General features: G+C 40.4%; 1 protein-coding gene across 1 annotated transcript in view; it reads right to left on the bottom strand.

Annotated features, from left to right (window-relative positions):
* The window catches only part of KIF5C (kinesin family member 5C), a 95,773-nt gene that overhangs the window by 72,663 nt on the left and 1,202 nt on the right, over positions 1-21,908 (bottom strand). Inside the window, exon 2 of the mRNA XM_044438415.1 lies at positions 1,722-1,812. Coding sequence (XP_044294350.1) covers positions 1,722-1,812 — 91 coding nt within the window. The remainder of the gene's footprint in view (positions 1-1,721; positions 1,813-21,908) is intronic.

The following is a 21,908-nucleotide window of genomic DNA, read 5'->3' as shown; positions in this document are numbered from 1 at the left end:
ACTGGGCATTACTGTCACATAACCCCAGTCCTCTACCAGCTTCACTGGCTCCCCATCGAAGTCCAGGCTCAATTCAAGGTGCTGGTTATCACTTAAAAAGCCCTTAACGGCTTGGGACTTGGATACCTAAAGGAACGCCTGCTTCCATATTTGCCCTCCCGCCCCCTGAGATCGGCGGCAGAGGCCCTCCTCCGGGAACCCTCCGTGAAAGACATCAGGAGACAGAGTACCCAGAGGAGGGCCTTCTCTGCGGTGGCATCCCGGCTATGGAATGCGCTCCCCAGAGAGGTCCACCTGGCACCGTCGTTATTTGTTTTTCGGCGCCAGGCCAAGACCTTTTTATTCAAACAATATTTTAATAACACTTATTTATTGGTTTTAATTCTACAGCCAGGGTGAATCTGGATTTACATGTACTATTTATTTGCTTTGTTTATTTATTGTATTGGAAGCCGTCCCGAGGCTCATGCGAATGGGACGGCATACAAAAACTCCAAATGAATGAATGAATGAATGAATGAATGAAATAGATTAGCAAAGATGTTTCCAAATATGTCAAATGGATGTTGGAAATGCAAACGTAAACTGGGTACTTTTTAATCATATGTGGTGGACTTGTGATAAGGCAAAAAAATATTGGGCTAAAATACATAAATGGCTTGAAGAAACATTACAAAAATATTTAATATTTAAACCTGAAGTCTTCTTACTAGGCATTGTACCTGACGATGTTGATAAACAGGCAATGTATTTGATTCTTCATATAATTACTGCAGCAAGGATTGTATTTACCCAACACTGGAGGAGTGAAGAACCACCCACTGATGAACTGATTTTAAAAAAGATTCTGGACTGTGCTGAAACGGACAGACTGACTTTGTCTCTGAAGGAGAAAGAGGACACATACTTCTATCAAACTTGGAACTCTTTTTATTATTGGCTAGAGAAACGGGACTATGCGTAGATTTGAATATGTCTACGGATTGCTATAAAAAAGGGGGGGCTGACCCAGTAGGTCTGATGTTTCTGATGATTGATGTTTTGTAGTTTCTTTTTTTTAGTTTGAAGAAAATAATAATAAAATTTACTTTAAAAAAAAGTTTATAGTTGCTGGCTTATAAAGGAAGCAAAGAGGGAGAATCCTCAGTACAGATAGCATGTTAAACAAACTTCTTCTGCTTTGTTTAGCTATTGTGCTAGCAGGCAGGAACGAACGAACAAACTGTGTGCGCTGCTATATTCGGAATAAGCTCAGATGCTCTATAAGCTTGACTTATTATTATGAACAAATGCAGCCAAAGAGACTTTCACATTGCCTGTTACCTGATATTTTTACTGGAGATGATAGTGGATTGAACCTGAGACCTTCAGTATGCAAAGCAAAGCACGTGCTCTACCACAGAGCCACAGTCCCTCCCTCAATATTTGGAAGGAGAGTGAAGTCTGGTTCTCCATTTTTGCTGCAACACAGGAAGCAGAGACACGGACGAGTCCATGCCAAGATCCTTAAGTTCCCAGAGGATTTCAGAAGCCTATAGATCACACTATGCAAGATTTGAAAGACCAGCATCTCAAATAGCAACAGAAGCAAAGGGGAAAATGGCAAGCCATTCACATATCTTCCCTCCTTCTTCCCCCAGCAAGGCTTATTACCAGTTAATATTTATGCTCAACACACTTATTCTTCTGTCATGATTAAAGAACAACTAAACATTCCTTACCTTTAACAATCTGTTTGGCACAAGCATTATAAACTTGTTCCTGGGTTGTATTTGAAGGTAATACTCTATCAAAGACATAGGGTTTCCCTTGCTGAAATGAAAAAAAAAAAGACATGTTTTCAGGAAAGAGCACACACAGCAAAATAACCTTTACAAAACCCAACTGAGGTCAATATAAAATGTGTACTTGCTCAGTTAAGATTGCTGATTACTGTAAAATACAAGTGGCACAGTATCTGGTATTTGCCAGATAGTCTGTTCAGAGCAGTTAGAAAACACATGGTAAAAACATTCTTTCCTTGTTAGTAACAACAGAAAGAACAAAACCTCAAAACTTAATTTTATTATTACCTCCTGAAAGGAAGTACGCATGATTGACTTTTATGACATGGAACTGAAATGGCAACCTGCCACAATATTTCATAGATAATGGTAAATGCATAAAAAGGGGCCTAATCAATGAGTTAGCCATTAAAAATAGTACAGAATCTAGTCTGTGGAAGCCCAACTTACAGAATATTTTCCCAAACCAGCTAACAGGCTTTATAAAAGCAGGCACTTAATCCTCCGACCGAGGCATGAGCAGCTTAAACCAGTTCCCAGAGTCTCTGCTTCTCCCTGTGAATAGCTGACAATGCAGAAGATGCACACAAGAACGATGTCCATGCCATGTTCAGTGTCAGCAAACTGCAGCAAAACAGGATCCTGTTGGGATAGTCCACATACAAGCACTTGCACTGCAATGGGGCCATCATATTTCAAGTTTACCTGCAGAACTTGCTGGCCAGCCCAGAGAATATTGCAAGTACATTACAGGGTGAGAACTTGAAATAGGGATTCTGCCAAAAATGGCTTCACTGAAGGCCCCTGTAGCTATAAACAATGCATTCCCTGGCCATGAAACACAGGCAAGGGCTCTTTAAGCCTTTCTCAACTCTGATGTCTAGCAGGAATGATTTAGCCCATTGCTTTCACCTCTGCTTGGTGGAAAGGTACAGGCAATGCTAATGTTGCTTGCCCTTCAAGCCTTGCTGAATTAAACAATATATTTCCCCTAGAAAGAGAGAAAGTATTTGCCAGTTTGTAATTAAAAACCAAAGGGCCAATTTGTAAGTGAGTAAATGCGATTTAGTTATATAACTTGGGCTTTCCATTCATATCTGCAATCTGCAATGAATACTTGTGCTCCATCCCCTTCACTTTGATTTATCTGGAAAGATGGTTATACATAAACCTGTCATCTGTTTAACCTGAACTTCTGAAAACCACCTGGAAAAATTCATGTAAGAATCACATTACAGAGCAATATTTTATCCACTGTATTTACGCACAAAGTCTCACTGGCAATATTTTATGTATCAAGGACAGTGCATGCTAAAGACTATAAATTCAGCCTTTTAACATGAATAGTCTAAAATGTACAAGGTACTAAGCTATTGTCATAAAACATGTCATATACTTCCTTTAAGACACACTTTTACTCCAGTAGCCTCCATAAATTGACACTTCTCATTTTTAAATTTCTAAAAAAATAGTTTAATACTGCAAGAGTATAATTTAAGATTGAATGATAGATGTACAATTGCCACCCACAGTCAAGGTTGATGCAGAAAATGCACACTGTGTGATTTTATATCCTTTGCTATAGAGACCAAGTTTTACAGGACTCAGAACAGTCACATGTAAGACACTTTAAGACTCAGATATGCAATCCATCAATGCTTTATTGTACCTAACTGAAAGTATAAGTTTATAGAGCAAACTGCAAAGTGTATTAGTAAGCTGCTGAACAGAAAAATACTGCCAGCTCTTTCAAAATGCAGACTAGCCCATTTACCTGAGTTTCTAGGAGAATCATGTTTCAACTGTCAGCTCACACACAAATCATGTTCACTCTGATGATGATGATGAACATGTGTTCTTTTGCATTATTACCAGAGGCCCCCGCCAGCATAGCCAATATTTATTTATCTATTTATCTCCTACACAGCCCAACAGCCAAAGGCTCTCTGGGCAGTTCACAAAGTTAAACACAATAGTCCAGAATTTTGGGAGCTGAAGACCAGAATATCTGGAGATTTCCTGCCCAACCTTGCTTGTCGCTTTCTGAGTCATTGTAATTTTTTTGTCATTAACATTGATCCATTTCATGACTTCCTTGCAGGATGGATAAAAATCAATGATTTTTTTTAAATAAAAAATGAATTTTTGTTTTAAACTGCATGAGGTTGTATATTCATACAACATTCATTCATTCGGTAAATGAATCCTATTAAGCCATTCACAATGCCATACTCTTCCAGAGGTTTCTGTAAGATTATTGAGCAATTTTTCCATCTAGAAGATATTACCACAGATGCTTGGCTACACAGTTCTCGGAGCTGTGAATTTGTGTCAGGAGAGATCACATGCCTCTTCTTCACAGCAAAAGTATTATAAAATACAGAGTGGAGTCCTTAATCCCATTGTTCCTTTGCAAATCTGTGAGATCAGCGGGAGAGACCCTTCTCCGGGAACCTTCCGTGAAGGATATTAGGAGGGTAAGTACTCGGAGGAGGGCTTTCTCAGCAGTGGTGCCCAATCTATGGAATGTGCTCTCCAGAGAGGTCCATCTGGCACCATCGTTATTTGTTTTTCGGTGCCAGGCGAAGACCTTTTTATTCAAACTTTATTTTAATTGTTAATGTTATTTATTTATTTATTGGTCAGGTTGACTCAAATTATATTGTTTTTATATTGTGTTTATTTATTATTGTGAGCCACCCCGAGGCTTCGGCCAATGGGGCGGCATAGAAGCTTCCTAAATAAATAAATACCTCTCAAGGGATCAGTTTCAAAAAATTAAATCCATAGAAGATTGTTGGGAGACAAAGATATCTGTGCAAGAAGGTAAGGGTGAAGATGGAGGAGCAAGCAGTGAAAATGAAAGTGAAACCTTTTGTGCAGAATAATGCACAAGTCTTTGGGTCTTTTTGGGTATAGCCTGAGGTTTATCTTATTATTCTTTCCCTGGAAGAGAAAACCTATAATGACAGCAGACTGTAAATCAGACCCAGTTTTTTAATGATCCTCTAGCTACAGGTGAGGCAGTCATGCATACAAAACCATGATTTAAATCTAGTCTTACTTGACTAGTGATTTAATCCACCCTGTTCCCTTGTAACTTTGTCCTTTCACTTTATTTTCTTCCAAAATCTTGCATTTTTTCCAACATCTATTTTATACTTAGGATTCATTATTATCATTGTCTAAATACAGATTACAATATCTTTCTTGTGTGCAGGTATGTTTTGGTGGCCCTCACTGCTTGGAATGATGAAAACAGGACCTTTCCATTCCTTCCAGCCTTTAGGAGGCCTCTTAAAGCACGTTTGTTTCAGCTGTTGTGTAAGTGATTTTACTATCGGCCCTCTCCTCTGCATTATTTCTTCTCATTTATATTTTATTATTTACTGTAAGCATTTTGGCATGATAGCTTTTTTTTTGCGGGGGGGGGGTGCCTGAAACTATTGTGGGAATCAACCAAATACCACCCCAGACTGCAACCCATCTGCTTAAGCCCGAATCCAGCAGATGGATATAGAAAGAAAACATACTTTTCTTTTAAGAAAGTTGTTCTTGTTTACAAAGAAACAGCATCATTTGGTGCTTAAAATACTGTATTTTTAAAATTCAAATCCCAGTACACAGGAAGCTACCAAGTCAGAACTTTGATGCAAATAGCTTAGTACATGACTGTGTACGTACATGGACTCGCCGTAGCTCTTCAGAGTTCCAGGTAAGAGTTTTTCTCAATCCAGCCCAAGGACTGAAACTGGGGACTTTTCCTAAGGCTATCATGGGCCTATGTATCAGTTCAGCTTACATCACAGGAGGAGACAAACCATGTATGCAACACCAAGCTCCTCTGAGAAACGTTCAGCTTTAAATGTAATCATGAAAAGTAAATAAGGGCAGATGACTATTAGAGACAAGCCTCCGCTTTGTGAAAAAACTTAAGCTCTTAGAATTCCATCCTTCTTTCAAAAAACTCTGTGTGGCAAATGTGAGTCTATCACTCTCCTCATAACAACCCATTTTATCCTCATAACATAAAGCAAAGCTCTACCAACACAAGGTAATACCAGATTCACATTCTTACTCAGCCATAAAACTTTTTGGGTTATGATGGGCCAGTCATTCTCTCAGCTTAACCTACTTTACAGGGTTATTGTGAGAACAAAATGGAAAGAAGAATCAGGTATGCTGCTTGGGATTCCTTGTAGGAAAGGCTTAATATAAATGTGCAAAATAATAATAAAAAATAAAGAGTTTCTGGAAAAGATTAAGAATTGCTTCCTGGCTCAAGTAGGGATCGTTGATATGGGGAAAATATTTTTAACCTTTCAATCACGGTTATTTCTGCTGGAAAGACAGAACTATGTACAGATCCTCAGGCAGTTGCACTAGGTTAACAGCAATAATCATTAAGCTACAGAGAACACTTCCTTCGGGGTGTGCACATATTAGATTGCCATTAAAACTATGTCATCTCTTAGACACAGTTTCCTACCTGGAGGCTGCAATGAGTTGCAAGAATTCATTTACTGAATACTAGCACACCACTTTGCAAATGTGAATCATTACATAAAATGCTATCTTCCACTGGCTCTCCTTGTTCTTAAGGCCATAATAAAGGATAAAAACCAATACATTAAATAAAAACCACAACACAGAGATGTTTCCTGCCACTTTTTACTATTAATCATCTCTAATGTGCAGAACTGCACTCCAAGAAAGAAAAGTACATGTTCAACAGAATCTATAAAAGCATATTTGTCAGATGTTATTCACCTCATTAAATAATAACTAGAGTAGTTTAAAAGAAGTAGAAAGATGCTGTATTTTGCTGTACTGTTCAAATTACCAACCCTACTGCCACCTGCAGAGGACTGGAAACTTGTATTATCCAATTGACCTGCCATCATATGCAAAAATTATCTCTTTCTAATCCCACTGATGGGCCATCAAATATGAAATGAATATTATCTTCCATGAAAGGCACCATTTTGTGAGACAATTCCTATAAACTCTAACCATTGACTATGCTGCCTGACATTTATAGGAGTCTCAGCCCAAAATTGGGCACCAAAGTTGCTTCCCTTTGCATTAGATAATGAATATACCTGCCTTCTTTATCCTTTGCTTCTGCTGCTTCAGTTCAATATGCATTAACGTAATTATTTCCTTAGCCTAGTTGACTCCCCTAATTAAAAACAATTACCAACCTATCTCCCCTTCACTTAGCCCTCAAAGGATAACTCAGAAGTATAAGGGCAGTACCCAGTTGTGTTGTTCTGGCAATGGAAATGACTCAGCTAGCAGAAACAAGTTTCCAAACTATGCACAAGAGGTAAATCCAACTTAAGATACATTCACAAATAAAACCAGATACATTTACAACTAGTTGTGCAAATTTAATATGAAACCAGATTTGCAATGTTTGTGCAACATGAAAAAAATTGGTATAGCTTCACTAAAACTATTTGAATTTGTAGAATGACACAGTTGGATACTCCCCTAAACTTGTGCTCCTTGCTTTGGTCAGGAAGTCAGTAACATGGATGCAAGATGGAAGAAGCCTCTCAACTCTCTTTCCAGAAGACAGGCAGCATCCTGAGACTGTGATCTGTGTTTTCAGCTTGCTTTTTTGGCCTCCTCACTGAGATTCACTTCTGCTTTCTCCCTCAGGTTCACCTATGTCTGTCTCCAGATTCAAATTGGTTGATTAACCTTGGAAAGTGTTGGGTCTTCCCTTACGTGAATATCCAAAAGTGTCTTTCCAACCACCTTTCAATATCAGGTGAGCTGCCAGTCCATTTCTCTAAAAGTTACAATAATTGTAACCAGAATGTTCTCTAATGGATCTATCATTGTCATTTTTTCTACTGTTCAGTGGAAAAAATAACCGTAAACTCATGATTAAGACCTAAAGGCCCTATTTACACATTCAACTAAAATCATTTGATTGAAAAGCATTTCAGACCATTAGATTGAAAACTGCTTTACTACACAACCTGCAATTGGCTCCTTCATAGACTGTGCTGCATGACCGGGTTGCTTTGGGTCTAAAGAACTCATCAGTTAATCCAAGCAAATGAACAAACAAACAAACAAAAACCTGCTGGTTTGTAAATGGATGGATTGTGAACCAGGTCAGTGTCACTTCCTTGGTATTAATGGGGCTGATTTGGGGCAAGTTGTCTCCTGCACAGGCCTCAAAATATCATCATCACTTTACATATTCTTATTTTTCTATTAACTGCCCATTTAAACAATCTTTTTACTTGGGCTGATCTTCCATCTACAAAGAAGACAGACAGACAGACAAACAGACAGACAGACAGTGTTCCATGTTCAACAAATACGATCCAGATACAATAGATGCTACTGTCCTACTAATGCTAAACAGGTATGAACTTAGTCAACACTCTAGATAGGAGGACACTGTGGACTTCCTGTAAGAGCAGGATACACTCCGAGTAGAATCCTGTGGGTAGTGCTCCAGGAACAGACAGCTCTGGGTCTGGAGGCAGGCGGGGCAGAAGGCAGACAGTGGGGGTTATGCTTTGGTTTTTCATTTAGAGTGCAAAAGGTAACTGGGCAACTAGCAGCCTCTGAACCCATCTAGCCGACTTCTCTTTGAGAGGGGCAGGAAGGTGACTGGACAGGCCATAGAATAGTGCACAACCAGGTCTCTTCTCTCTCCAACCGTCTTTTATCCCACTCCAACTTCTCTTTTGAGTTTGCAGGTCAGATCTCCTCTCCAGGCACACAAGGGAGGACATCCACAGCATCCTCTGGTTCTCCAGAATCTATCTAGGGAAACCCAGAGTGAGGTGGATTTGATTTGCCAGAAAATGTAGCATTGGATTTTTTTCCCTCACACATTAATTTGCATAGTGTTTTTTTCATCAGAAAAAATAATCAGTGTACATTAGGAAATTTTCTGATGCTCTAGAGCACAATCTAATTTTAAGTGCTTTTCTTTTATTTAGTAAACTAAAGTGCCCCTTGTAATTCTTTTCTCAACACACTAAAAGTTGTTTAACATGAAATATTTGAGGGGTGCAAGTGAAGTGCACCATGCAATTTAAATGCTGCATAATAGTATTGGTGTTTTCTTTTGTTTGCAGCACTTAGATAATTTTAATGACAACAACATGTACTTTTCTTAGGGTGCAATCTGATGGCTGATAGATGCTGTCTGACAGGCCATAGGGAACGTCCAAGTCCCTGCAGCAACCTCAGAAATGCCTTCCAAGGTTACAGCATGGACACCATTATTGGAGGGGCCTCTCTTCACCCTCACACCCAGGGTGGCTCTTTCCACACTGGCTGCAGTTCCAAAGATGGAAGACTGTCTTCACAGCAGGTGCGGGAGGAGACATTCCAGGAGCAGACAGAGGAGGAGCTTGTAATCACCATGCTGTGAGGTATCCAGGTAGCATTTCAGCCTCTCCTCCTCTTGAGCTGGGGATAAACATTTAGATGGCCAAAATCAACAGTCTGCATGTTTTGAAGGGCAAGGAGAGTGCAGAGGCTGTTTCAGTTTGGCACTCCTGTGTGCAACCGGATGCTTCTCCCCAAATGAGTTCCAAGGCCATATATGATAGCTCCCTCACATTGTTTAAATTTAAGATAAAAACCAAGCTACTGCAAATGTTGACAGAAATTTACTTCAGCAGCCCAAATTACTGTGCTGACAGCCACTCAGCTATTTAACAGAGTTCAGCCCTGCTTCATTGACCAGTTCCTTTAAGTTTCACTATCGCTGCTTATTCATTTCACTGTACCCCGAAATATGTATGCATTTCGATTATGTCTCTGTATTCTCTCATGAACTGGTTTGGGACATTCACCTAAAAATAATGAAGCTTGCCTAATATTGTAGCTACCTTCAATGCATTATTACTAATGAATTTATGAAATGGAAATGTTGGCAGAAAAAATTCTGTTTCAGGCTTTTTTCTATGAGTTTTCTGCCCCACATCACTGGATATACATGGAATTAATTCAAAATAAGCAAGAGAGCCTTGCAGTAGTGCAAACTGAAATCTAGCACAACGGGCTGACCCATCTGTTTCTCCCGCCACACCCTTCCCAAATGAAAGTTGTGCTGCATCCATCTCAAGCACTCATCTCGGACGGCGTGAGGGGTGTGTGAGCCAAAGAAGTAGGGGAAAATACTGCCCTGCAGTCCGGTGCTTATTTTCTCTCTCTGCTCACTTGCCCTTCCACTACCACAGCTACCACCAAGCTTCTCTTGCTGGACCCAGAGTGCAGTGCAAGTAAAGTAAGGTCCTACCCTCTCCCACATACCCCAAGCACAAGGCTCAAGGGATGCCAATTTATTCTGTAGTGTGCAGAATTTTAATCAGTGTGGGGATGGGGGTAATAAACTCTTGCTAGTTCTTCACTTCTCCCAACTGCTTCACAAGCAAGAGCAAACTGTCTCTCTCCCAGGCCCTTGCCTGGAAGAGAAGTAACCTCAGCTGCAGTTAGCTTTGAACACAGTACAAAAACATCCAGAGGAAATTTCTATCCTTTTCCAGAATTATCGACAGCCTTCTGACTATCCCTATTGTCTTCTGCATTGAGGGTTGAGGAAGGATTTGGTAGTGAGGGCAAAGAGATACTAGTTAGTAATAAAAATATTTATGCACCTCTGTTCAAGATTTCTCCTTGTAGCAAAAAAGAAAAAAAAATGCTGGCCAAGGTGAAAATTGAGGTTTGTATATAATCAGTGGACTTTTTTTTTTTTTTTTTTTAAAGGAAGGCCTCCATACTCCAAAGATTTTTGGACATTTCCCTCTATCCCAAGGGAGGCATATCATTTGACACAATGAGTGCTATTTGAAAAGCCAAAGCTGCTAGCTCTCAAGGGTGTCACCACCGGGTTTCTTTGGATCCAGGTTCTTTTCACATTGTGCAACCCACAGCTCTAGCACCAGCAAAGTGCTGTTAGTACCAAGCTGTAGCTTGCTAGGCTCTTGCACAGCCCCAAGCAAACCATATCAGTTTTGTCATGACATATTGTAGATGGCTTTCTTTGCCCCTTCGTGCTATGATTAAGCAATTGCACACAGGTGCCTTTATTCTTCCTGCAGCAAGGCTGTGCTATTATCAAGTGTGTTTACTTATGATGAAAAGAAGTTCTGGTTTTGCCTAAGACGTGTTTCTCATCTGCCTCCCCACTATTCAGCTTGACACCGCTGTTAGACATCATGTTCCTTTTTCAAGACTCTGTAATCAATTATTGTTTCAACAACCCCTACATTGATTTCTTGTGTCATTTCTTCCAATTCTGTTCTAATCTCACCCACCGTGTTTCACTTTCGCCTCCTGCCATGTCATTTTCAGTCTGTGGCCAGTTCTCTCATTTAAAAAAAAATCAATATTCTGAATCAGGGGAAAGCAGCAGCAACCCAGCTGAGAGGCACAAAGCACAGTCAGCACTAGCTAAATAACCGAGCCAGGTCACTGGTGGCATGAATTCTAAACCAGAAGAATACTAGTCAGCAGGGTACCTGCTTCTAAAAAGTGGTTTTAAAAATCCAAGCAAGTCAGTTCATGAATGCATAGCTTGCACAGCTCGCTTAAAGGTAAAGGTTTGGCACAACTCAAATTCTAAATTCACATCATATCAAGCATTCATTTTAAGCATTGCAGAATTTCTGATGGAAACCCAGCCCTCCTCCAAGGCCAGAGATAGGAATTCGTACAGGCATGGAAAGCCCTTCCCCATGGACAGCCCCATTACCCACAAAGGAGAGCAAGGAACTGGATGCTGACAGTGCAGCAGCTTGTGCTCACTGTTTGTGCTCACGTAATCAATTTGGCATATGCTGCCCCACACACACACACACACACCGTTGGCCAATTGCATCTACCTTTTCCAAACCTCAACTGCCTATTTTCCAGTCCAAGCACCATTAACACAATGCTCACAGCAACCTGTATGTCTAAATGTTCATTCATTTTTATTTTGCTACTACAAAATAATGGCCCGTTTCTAGAATTCTTAAAGCAACATCTATGAATACATCTCAAATCATGATCTTCACCGATCATGAATTCACATATGAAGAGAGTCCCTGCACTGAATTATATATTGCCTCTTTCAATAGGCAATAGCCTGCCACATGAAATATCACAATGAGATGAATTAATGTTAACAAGGATTGTGAGCTCTGTAAAGTTCCCAAACCTTTAAAAAGAAATTGTACTTTGTAACAGCAGAGCAAGGCTGGAAAGTGTCCTGCTGCAGTCTGATTAGAAGAGCTCCCACTATAATGCTGCTTGCTGGCCTTGGAGATCCTGAAGCTGGATCGAGCATGACAACAACAGACAGGCAGACTTGGCTAAGTGCGATGGGAGGGAGGGAGGGAGGTTCAGCTTGGTCCTAGCACCGCCAGCCCCTTCCACGGGTATTGGGCCCGGTCATGCAGGAAATACAGCTACTCTACCAAAAGTCATGATACAGACAGTGGCGTATTGTATGGCACAAAGTCAAGCAAGCAGAAAGAGCCACTGCAATGCACTATGGAGACTCTGCTTCAATCCTAAGAAAAAGGCAAAAAGGTGCCGGTGTTGTATATTTGATAGGAAGTACGAAGGCACTCAGAAGATACTTGCCTTTCTTGTATTTAGAGCAAATGTTATTGCACTCATTCAGATGGAGCCACACCTCCTTTGATTCTTACGGCCACAGCGGAAACATAGAATCATAGCAGAGTACTGTTGGAAGGGGCCTGAGGGCCATCGTGTCCAACCCCTGCTCAGGGCAGGACACCAAGTTAAACCATCCCTCTCAGATGGCTGACCAGATGTACCTTGGTTGCCTCCAGTGTGGGAGTGTCCACAGCCTCCCCAGATAATTGATTTCATTGTCACACTGCACTGATAGCTAGCCAAAAATCTGGCTTCCTGTAACTTGAGCCCCTCATTGCATGTCCTGCACTCTGGGATGATCAAGAAGAGAACTTGTAGAGTGCTGCCATATCTCCCCTCAGTCTTCTCTTCTCAATAAATATGCCCAGTTCTTTCAATCACTCCTCATAGGGCTTTGTTTCTAACCCCTGAATCATCCTTGCTTCCCTATTCCGAACTCTTTCCAGTGTGCCTGCATCTTTCTTAAACTGTGGTGTCCAGAAATAGACACAGTACTCCAGATGAGGCCTAACCAGTGCTGAGAAAAGGGCAACTAGTACTTCCCATCATTTGGAAGTGATACTTGTAATAATGCAGCCTAAAACAGCATTTGTCCTTGTTGCAGCCACATCACATTGTTGACTCATATTCAGCTTGTGATCTACAATTCCGAGATTCTTCTCCCTTGCAGTATTCTTGTAATGATGTATTTCGTTTCTTTTTCTTAAGTACAGAACTTCATCAAGCGCCCCAGCCTATCAAGATCACTTTGACTCTTTTCTCAGTCTTCCAGGGTATTAGCTATCCCACCCAGTTTTGTGTCATCTGAAAATCTGATAATCACATCAAATCATTAATAAAAATGTTGAAAAGAACTCGGCCCAGGGATGAATTCTGCCATTCCCCAACTGTTACCTCTCCCAAATTTGAGGAGGCGCCATAGATGAGCCCTCTTTGAATCTGATTCTGTGGACAACTGTGGATCAGCCTGATAGTTGTTGGATCTAGCCCACTTTTAGCTAGTTTGCTAACCAGGGTATCATGCAGCAAAGCTTTGCTGAAGTCAAGACAGATTGTGTCCACATCCTTCCCACACTCCATCAGGAAGGTTCCCCAGTCAAAAAAATGAAATCCATTTAGTCTGGCAGGATTTGTTCTTGAGAAATCCATCCTGGTTTCTAGTAATTACAGTATTATTTTCAAGGTGTTTGCAGACGGGCGGCTTTATAATCTGCACCAGGAGTTTCCAACATGGTGGCAGCATAAAAATTAAGACCACAGGCTTCCTCCTAATTTTTGCTTCTCAAAAGGACTCCAAAGCCTTACCTCTGTGTAATACTGTGCACTTAAATCAAATGAAGCAGACAAGGTCTATCCACAAGTTAATAACACGAAGCATGGTAAATTTCTTTGTTGCTAAAACTTGAGTTTCAATTACAAGCAATAAATTCTTGCAGGAGCCCTGTCACTTTTTAAATGTTATTTTTAAAGTCTTTGTCTCTTTCAATAAGTATCCAAACTGGTGAGTGGGAAAGTTTTGAGTGCTATGTTTTGTTTTGTTTTGAAATCCTAAATGATACTCTGTTGACTTCATATTGTAGAAACTGGGCCAATTCCACTTCAGCTGTTTGTTCCCTATACCAGTAAATCTTCACAAGGGAGAAACCTTATTTATTCTGACTGTTCTTCAATGCAGGTAGTGCTGCCTACACAGCATTTGCTTGCTCATTACCCTGATTTTTAACCAGGTCAAGCTATGTTCATTGCACTTTATTACTCCATGCTATTCTTTAGAAATGGCTTTAAATATATTGCCCATTTTAAACATACTGCAAAGATCCAGATTTGGGCTTTGAGTATTCAAATTCAGAGGTTGGCTACAGTGTCTTAGTACAAGAGATCTGGCTGCTTTTTAATCTTAAGAACATTGTATCACAGTGATTTGACAGAGAATCTTATGCAAAGCAAAGCCAGTCTGATTCCAAAAAGATGCAGTCAAACTGGGGAATGGAATGGCTGGGCTGCAAATGGTACATCGCTACTTGAAACGAAATGCAATTAAGCTGCCCTATTTCCTAAGTTATATCTTACCCTGAAGGACTTTACCCTGTCACCAAAGGGCTTCTCCTGCGAATCCTAATATCTGGGTAGGTTCATGATGAGACAGGTGGTTCTTGAATTGCCAGGGCCTAGGCTGCCTGAAGGGAGGAGACCACCCATTGACCCATTTGCCATCACGACCGCAAGAGAGTTAACAGTGCGGAACAGGGCAGGAGGAGAGGTGTTCCACAGGGCAGTTTGATTAATGGCGTCGGGTTGCCTGCATGTGTTTCACATTTATCAAACTTATAGTAGTTCAGCAGAGGGTGGATATGAAGTACAATTCTGTGGGTGGGGAGAGGGAAATGGGCAATAAGGGAAGGAATACTCCCCTCCGTATCTCTGTAAGGGGCATATGTTTCATTGGATACGCATCACCTATGAGCACTTGTTTAAAGATACCGACCATGCAACAGAAGTGCAAAGATTAATGAGACACAATATTAAAATCTATCAATACATAAATTTTAAAGCTAAGGTTATTCCCAGAAAGGCCAAAGAAACATGTTGCCAACTGTCCTTTACTCAGAACATGCTATGCATTCTTAAAAGTTGCAATTAAAAAGCCACAAGTGGGCATCTCATAAAAACTTTTTGACGTGCCTCCTGCTGCCAAATCCTTTTGTCTCTTTCTCTCTCCCCCCCCCCCCACCACACACAGGGAGGGGGGACGAGTTAGCACCACATGCATGAGGGAAAAAAGGGGTTGAAAGTCTCAGGAGGCTTATATGTTTGCCCCGAGCCCCACCTTCCTCTTCTGTGTGGCCAGCAGGAGAAATAAAACAGATTCATTTCTTGAGATGCCTAACTTACTCTTACTTGTGAACATAGATCCTTTAAAATAAATTCTAGTCAACTGCCAAACTAGCTAGCAACAAAAGCAAGAATGTATTGCTTGTGTAACGAACTAATTTAAACAGAGTTTCTTTTAAATCACATTTGCTGGTGCACCCACAGCAAGCAAGACATCTCATTAAAGCTGGAGATGAATTCTGGTTTGTTCCTCCCCTCAAGCTGCATGGGGAAAGAGGGCAAGAAAGAGCACACAAACAGAGTGTTGTCCAGGTTCCTTCCTGCTCATGTGAGAGATACTACACTAGGGTTTAGCATTATCATGCCACTGACAACATGCCCTCCCCATACACCAAGGATAGGGAGAAAGAATACCATTTTTGCTATTTTAATACAAGCTCAATTTACTCCTCCAAAATTAGTTTAATGTGCTTTCTGAATTAATCATTTTACCCTGAATAATATATCTTCTATTAAAGATTAAGCTGAATGCTGCCTTTTAATGCAATGACCCACTGAGTTGTGAATTGTGTTTCTTATTCGGGCTTCCTACTGGATCCGGGGAATAACATGTTACTGCAATATTCAAGACTGCTATATCACAATGAAAGTCCTTTTCACTGGTGACTTTTCTGTGGCTTGAACATCTTCTGAAACTATGTGAGACCTTCCATTTGGAGGCTGGGTTATTTGGTATTTTGGTATTTTATGTTCTACCAAATTTTTTAATTTTAGTTTTATATTTTAAACCACTTATCTGCTTTGGGCCTCCAGGATGAAAAAGGTTCTGGGTTTACATATTTAAATATGCTTTCACAGGAAAACACTTCAGACTATTCACAGTGCAAAAAGTTAGGGGAAAGTTGTTGTGATGAGCAAAGAGTTGTTTTTCATTTACTTAGTCAAATAGTTAATTTGAAGTTTTTAAATAAAGGTTGGATACCAAAATAATAACCTGAAATGTACACCTGGCAGGGAGACCGTAATTGTTACAATGGTATTCTAGAGAGCTCACACTGGATGGCCGCCACACTATTAATCCCCTTGAAGCTGAACCTAAATTCCTCGATAAGACTTTTAAGGCACAATCTAGCCAAAGGAAAGCACTTTTCAATCTCAAAGATTTCAACAGAAGCATTAAATATATATCTAAATCTCTCCCACTGCCATCAGTGGAACGGATGAGTACTGTACTTTATTTAGAATGGACCGGGTCTTCTGTTTGCTCATGCAGACAAAAGGCCTGTCATGATGATACAAGATCTCTGGGGTACATTCATTTTCACTGACATTTCATGATGCAAGAATCAGCAGCTCTGGGAATGAGAAGGAGAAGAAGCTGCCAAACTGCCCAAATGTTCTCCTCCCCTTTCAATTTTAAAGAATACTTGCTGTTTTAAAATGTATCTTTTAAAAAAGTTGTTGTCTGGCTCCTAACAGAGAGAGTCAGCATTGGGGCACTGAATCAGAGCGCGCTCTCTCTCTCTCCCTCGGACAGACAGACACACATGGACACACCAAAAGACATAGAAAGAGAGAGAGAGAGAGAGAGAGAGAGAGCGAGCGAGCGATCAGCTACTATGGCAAATGAGAGAAATCTCTGAAGCCTCAACAATATTGGAAGGCCCCTGCAGATCTTTATGTGAAAGAGTGGGAGAAGCAGAACTCAGCTTTCCCAGGAAAATACAATTGCCATTACTTGTGCAACAAAAACTACAGTCAGGTAAATTCATATTACAAAAATTTCATATTACAAAAGCCTGCAGCTTATGTCCAAAGCTCAAATATTCTCCATAACTTATTTTGGAAAACAATGTGCTTAAATGCCAAAGGGAGCAGAAGAAAGATGCAAAATTATAATACAGTGTTCACAGAGATATTGCCCACAGATGGTGGAATGAGCTAAAACTGGTTGCATGCACTATTCTGAGGGATTTTAAAAAGAAAAAATAATAACTGGATAAAATGGTGAAACTTTTCCTAGCCAAAAAGTGAGAAAGAAAGAATTAGCTGTCTAGAGATGAAGACAGGCAAAGAGGCCCCCAGAGGCACAAGTATATGCCACATCTGTTAAATCTTGAGAATACTACAGTAACCCAAAACAATGTAAGGCTTCATTTTGAACATGGTAATGTGAAAATGTTTTCTTTAGAACCACCTTGTTCTTAAATTCAGAGGTAGCATGTTTAAAGCAAAAAACCCAAAGATGATGAGTTCATGGATTATTCATGCAACAAATACAGCTGTAATCCAAAAGTGTAAACTGCTGTAATTTGCCATCACTTGCAGAGTCATTACAGATTGTTGTCTCTTATCAAGTAAGCCAATTACATATCCAAGCACAGTCCGGAAGGAGGGAAGCTTATCCAGCAAGCTGAAGTAAAGACAAGTCAGTCTCTTGTTGCCAGTGCAACTACTGGAAAGTCAACTTGAGGAGATGAGAAGAGAAAATATGCTTCCTACATACTAAGAAGCAGTTACTCTGCCAATATTCTCCCTATGACTCAGCACTGACATTTTGGCAGCCAGGTGAGAGCAGGCAGCACTCAGCTAGACTACTTCCAACCAAAGGGCCAAGAGGAATTATCCTGGAAGAGTTAGAGAAAGCAACAGAAGCCAGGGAAGCAAGAAGTCACAGAAAGCTACTTGAATTTGCTTGAGTGTGTCAGCTGTGCATTTAGTTATACCCAAAGCCAGCATGCAACCTGTATAACCTTCTGTGCAGGTCAGTACTGTGTACATTTACTTGAATGATCATGGGATTACAAATGTACCATATCGACCTAAACATGTATACTCATATATAAGTCCAGCTGAATAAAATGAGATTTAGTGTTGACCCAGAGTGGTTATGACTGCAGTGTTTGAAATATCAGGGAACTCAGCAAGGAGAATTCCTCCTGTGCAAGCCCCACTGAAATAAATCAAACTTTCATAGTGCCAAATGGATTCAAGAGCAGGGCTTCCAGAGGACTGTGCTCCGAGTATTTGCATATGGTTTTAGGCATGCAACAACAGCTGGCTCAAAAGTGATGTCTTCATGTACTTCAATGTAATGGAAACGTTAGTATACCCTATCATCTGAAACAAAAGATTCTCAAATGTTCCACTGGATGTTAAAATGAAATCAAAACTGTTCTAATTGATTCTACAAGGAGTTACAAGGCAAGAGTAATAAGAACAAGCTAGTTACCTAAGACATATATAGTATTTATTAATTCTAAAATTGATCTAAATTCTAATTTTAATTAAATAGAATTCTAAATTCTAATTTTAATTCACTTTTAATTCTAAAATTGATAGCATTTTAAGCATCCAAATACTAAAATACTAGCATTAATATATTAGCATAGGCATTGTAAACAAAGTGACACCTGCCAATAAAACAACCAAAGAAGAATTACTCTCAAGTCTATTAAAAAAAAATTTCAAAAGCTACTCACTTTAAACATATATTTTATTTAAATTGTTAGCTGGGGTATGCTGGGAGTTGTAGGCCTCTTCCTGGCCAATTTTTTACAGGATTGTGCCTTATATTGGGCAGACTTTCATTTCAAGTTTGAATAGACATGTACTCCAGTAAGCTTCATTCCAGAGCATTAGAGAAAAATGGAGTCAACCCTATAGAGATCAAATAACCACACAGATTTCCTTTTGCTTTAATGATAGTGGGTTTTTAAAAAGGTTTATTTGCTCTCCTTCAGTATATCTAATCTGAAACTGGCAGGAAGCATTTTAAGTCAAACAAAACAAATGTACTTCTTCACACAACACTTCTTAAAGATTGTCCATATTTAACACAGGATACCAATTGCCACAGAATGTTGCATGGCCACAAACATTAAAAAAGAATTAGATAAATGGAAAGACAGGTTACGTATATGCTGCAGAAAGTGCACAGAACACAAAAGCCCCACTGAATACAATGGGAAACTGAGTTTATTCCCAATCAGCATGCAAAGAAATTGGGATCTGAAATCTGTAAGTCTGGTTAAGCATTATGCTGCTTTGGGATGTTTCCCCCACTTCGTACCCAAACGATTGAGGGCTCAGCAGGTATGAACTGTGAGCTTAAGTGAGCCTACAGACAACTATGAGTGAACTGTATGCATGTTTAGGCAGAAAAAGTCCTGCTAGGCCCGTAGGGGAATGTTAGGAGTTGCAGGACTTTCTTCTGTGTAAACAAGTGTAGGACTACATCCTAAAGGCTCTGACCATCAGGGGGTTAGGTGCATGTTTGTGAACAACCTACTCCAACAAATACATGCAGGCTATATTGCTATTTAGGGTTCTTAAGGTACTATAAGACTGCTTTTGGGTGCAACAAACTAAAATGGCTACTCAGCAGAAACGGTTGCAGTGGAAGGCATTACTCCACGAAAAGGGCTCTTCCTTTGGAAAAATGCGGGTCAGGAGGCTGTTTTGGTGCTAGGCCATCATGGTTGCTCAGAGTGCCCTTGGCAAAGCTGTGATAGGGAGCAAAATGCAAGCTAAGCCCTTTCAGGTCCTTAAACCTCATATTTTAGGAAGTTTCTTTGAACAAATGGTTGAAGAAGGGATCACGAGGCTGTAGATCCTTGACTGGACAAGCAGATGCAGAAGGAACACTAAATTAGGATGGAGAAACATGAGCCAACAGACTTGAACAAACTGGGCAGACCCCCCCTTGCTTAAAAACTCTGCTTTTGAGGATTTGCCTTCAGATCAAAGGAGGCAATGTCAGTAGGATTTGAATTTTCCCACTGCACAGGTTTTGTACACAAGCAGCATATTTTGGCTGAAGGTTCCTAACCTTAATTGATGCTAAAATGCATCAGGGCGTTTAGTGGTGATAGCAATGTGGTAGGCACAGAACATTTGCTGTAGGATGGGCAGTCCAAAGATTTATGCCTCATATGATTTGATTATGTCTGGAGCTAGGCAAGGTGGAAGCAGTAGGCAGTTACTAATATAAGGAAGCTCAGAAACCTGGAGATAGCATTCACATTTAACAGTCCCTCAGCATAAATACTGAGGTCTTTGAAAACTTCTTGTAGGACTTCAAGAGACAGTGTAATGTCAACATCTTCTCTCAGCCACCTCTACCTCACAAAGTTTCTGTGAAGGCTAAAATGTTGCTTTGAGCTCTTAAGGATGGGATGCAAATGGAGGAAAGCCAATGTGGCACAGGAATTAGAATGCTCTCTATGGTGGGGGGGACCTGTACTAGAACAGCAAGGTGGCTAGATTGTGTAGGTCTAGAGGCAGAGCAATGTAGTGGTTAACAGCACAGGTGATCCAGGTTCTAGTTCCTGCTGGGCCATGGAGCCAACAGGATGACTGTGGACCAGTCACACACTCTCAGCCCAACCTACCTCACACAGTTGTTGTAGTGCGGATAAGACTGAGAGCAGGAGGAGGAAAGTTATGTAAGCCACTTTGAGTTTGTTGTAAGGAAAAGGCAGGATATAAATTGTATAAATAAATAAGCTTATAACAGTGGCAACAGTGGTATCAGTTGGATTATCAGAAGAAGCCAGTGGCTATTTAAACTACAACTGAGAAGATGTGGGTTCAATTTGACCTCACATGATGACTTTGAACTGGTCTACTCTAACCTACCTTGAAGGATTGTTCTGGAGAGGAGGAGAATGATCATGTAAGTTCTCCTGGATTCTTTGCAAGATATAAATGTAGCAAAGAAACAAATGTAAAATTATCAATGACTTACAACTCTCTCCACATGATTTGTCCATTTAGAAGCCCAAAATCAGCTGAGGATGCTCTGTCATATTATAAGGAACATGTTTGATTCTCTGGAGATGGTCAAGCTACCTTAGCAGAGCATGTTCCTTACACACACACACCACTACTAGCAGGAAAATCTGTTGAAGAGAGACAAGATGACTTTCTAGAAAGCTCATCTACCATTAGTAATCTTTTCACTATGGTCACATTTTGCAAACCTATGGAATGGAGGTGGATTGTTCCCATTTATTCATATCAGCACATTAGGTGACTCATATGACAGGAAGAAAGTTACCACAAATTTCCTTACAGCCTCTCAAGTGGGGACTATAAAAAGCCAGAATTAAAGCTCAATGCATCTTAAAGGAAAAACAGCTAAAGCTCAGATTGGCACTGATCCCGTGAACTGATATGGAAAGGAGTGCTTCCCTATCCATACTGCAGCAGGAAAAGGAAATGAACACAGCAGACAACTAACGAGCATCTCTAGGCAGAACACATAAATTCTTCGCTTATCTGCAGGGACTGCAGCCTGGCAAGCTCTTTCACTCTGTGCTGCTAAAATACATGAACTGCAAAGCCATGCTGGGTTGATGGGGTGGGAATTCCTGCACCTTTCTAATTCTCAGCAGATTCTTGCCACCTGTCAATCAATCAAATGCATCATGAAGTGAGCATGCCCAGTGATCCAGATGACATCAGTTTGATCAATGCTGAGAAATGAAAGGCTGCAGTAGCAATGGGAGGCAACTAGAAGAGTCAATTGGGGTTGTCTCCATTCAGTTCCCCACCACTGCTCTCCACTGCAGCTATGAAAACACAAGGAATTCACCCAAATGGGACCTTACACAGCAGGTTTCTTCCTTTAAGACCACA

Source organism: Varanus komodoensis, unplaced genomic scaffold (assembly GCF_004798865.1).
Source record: "Varanus komodoensis strain SLA01 unplaced genomic scaffold, ASM479886v1 scaffold32, whole genome shotgun sequence".
NCBI classification, from domain to species: Eukaryota; Metazoa; Chordata; class Lepidosauria; order Squamata; family Varanidae; genus Varanus; species Varanus komodoensis.
Note: the sequence above shows the minus strand (reverse complement) of the source record. Positions and strands in the feature narration are given on the sequence as shown.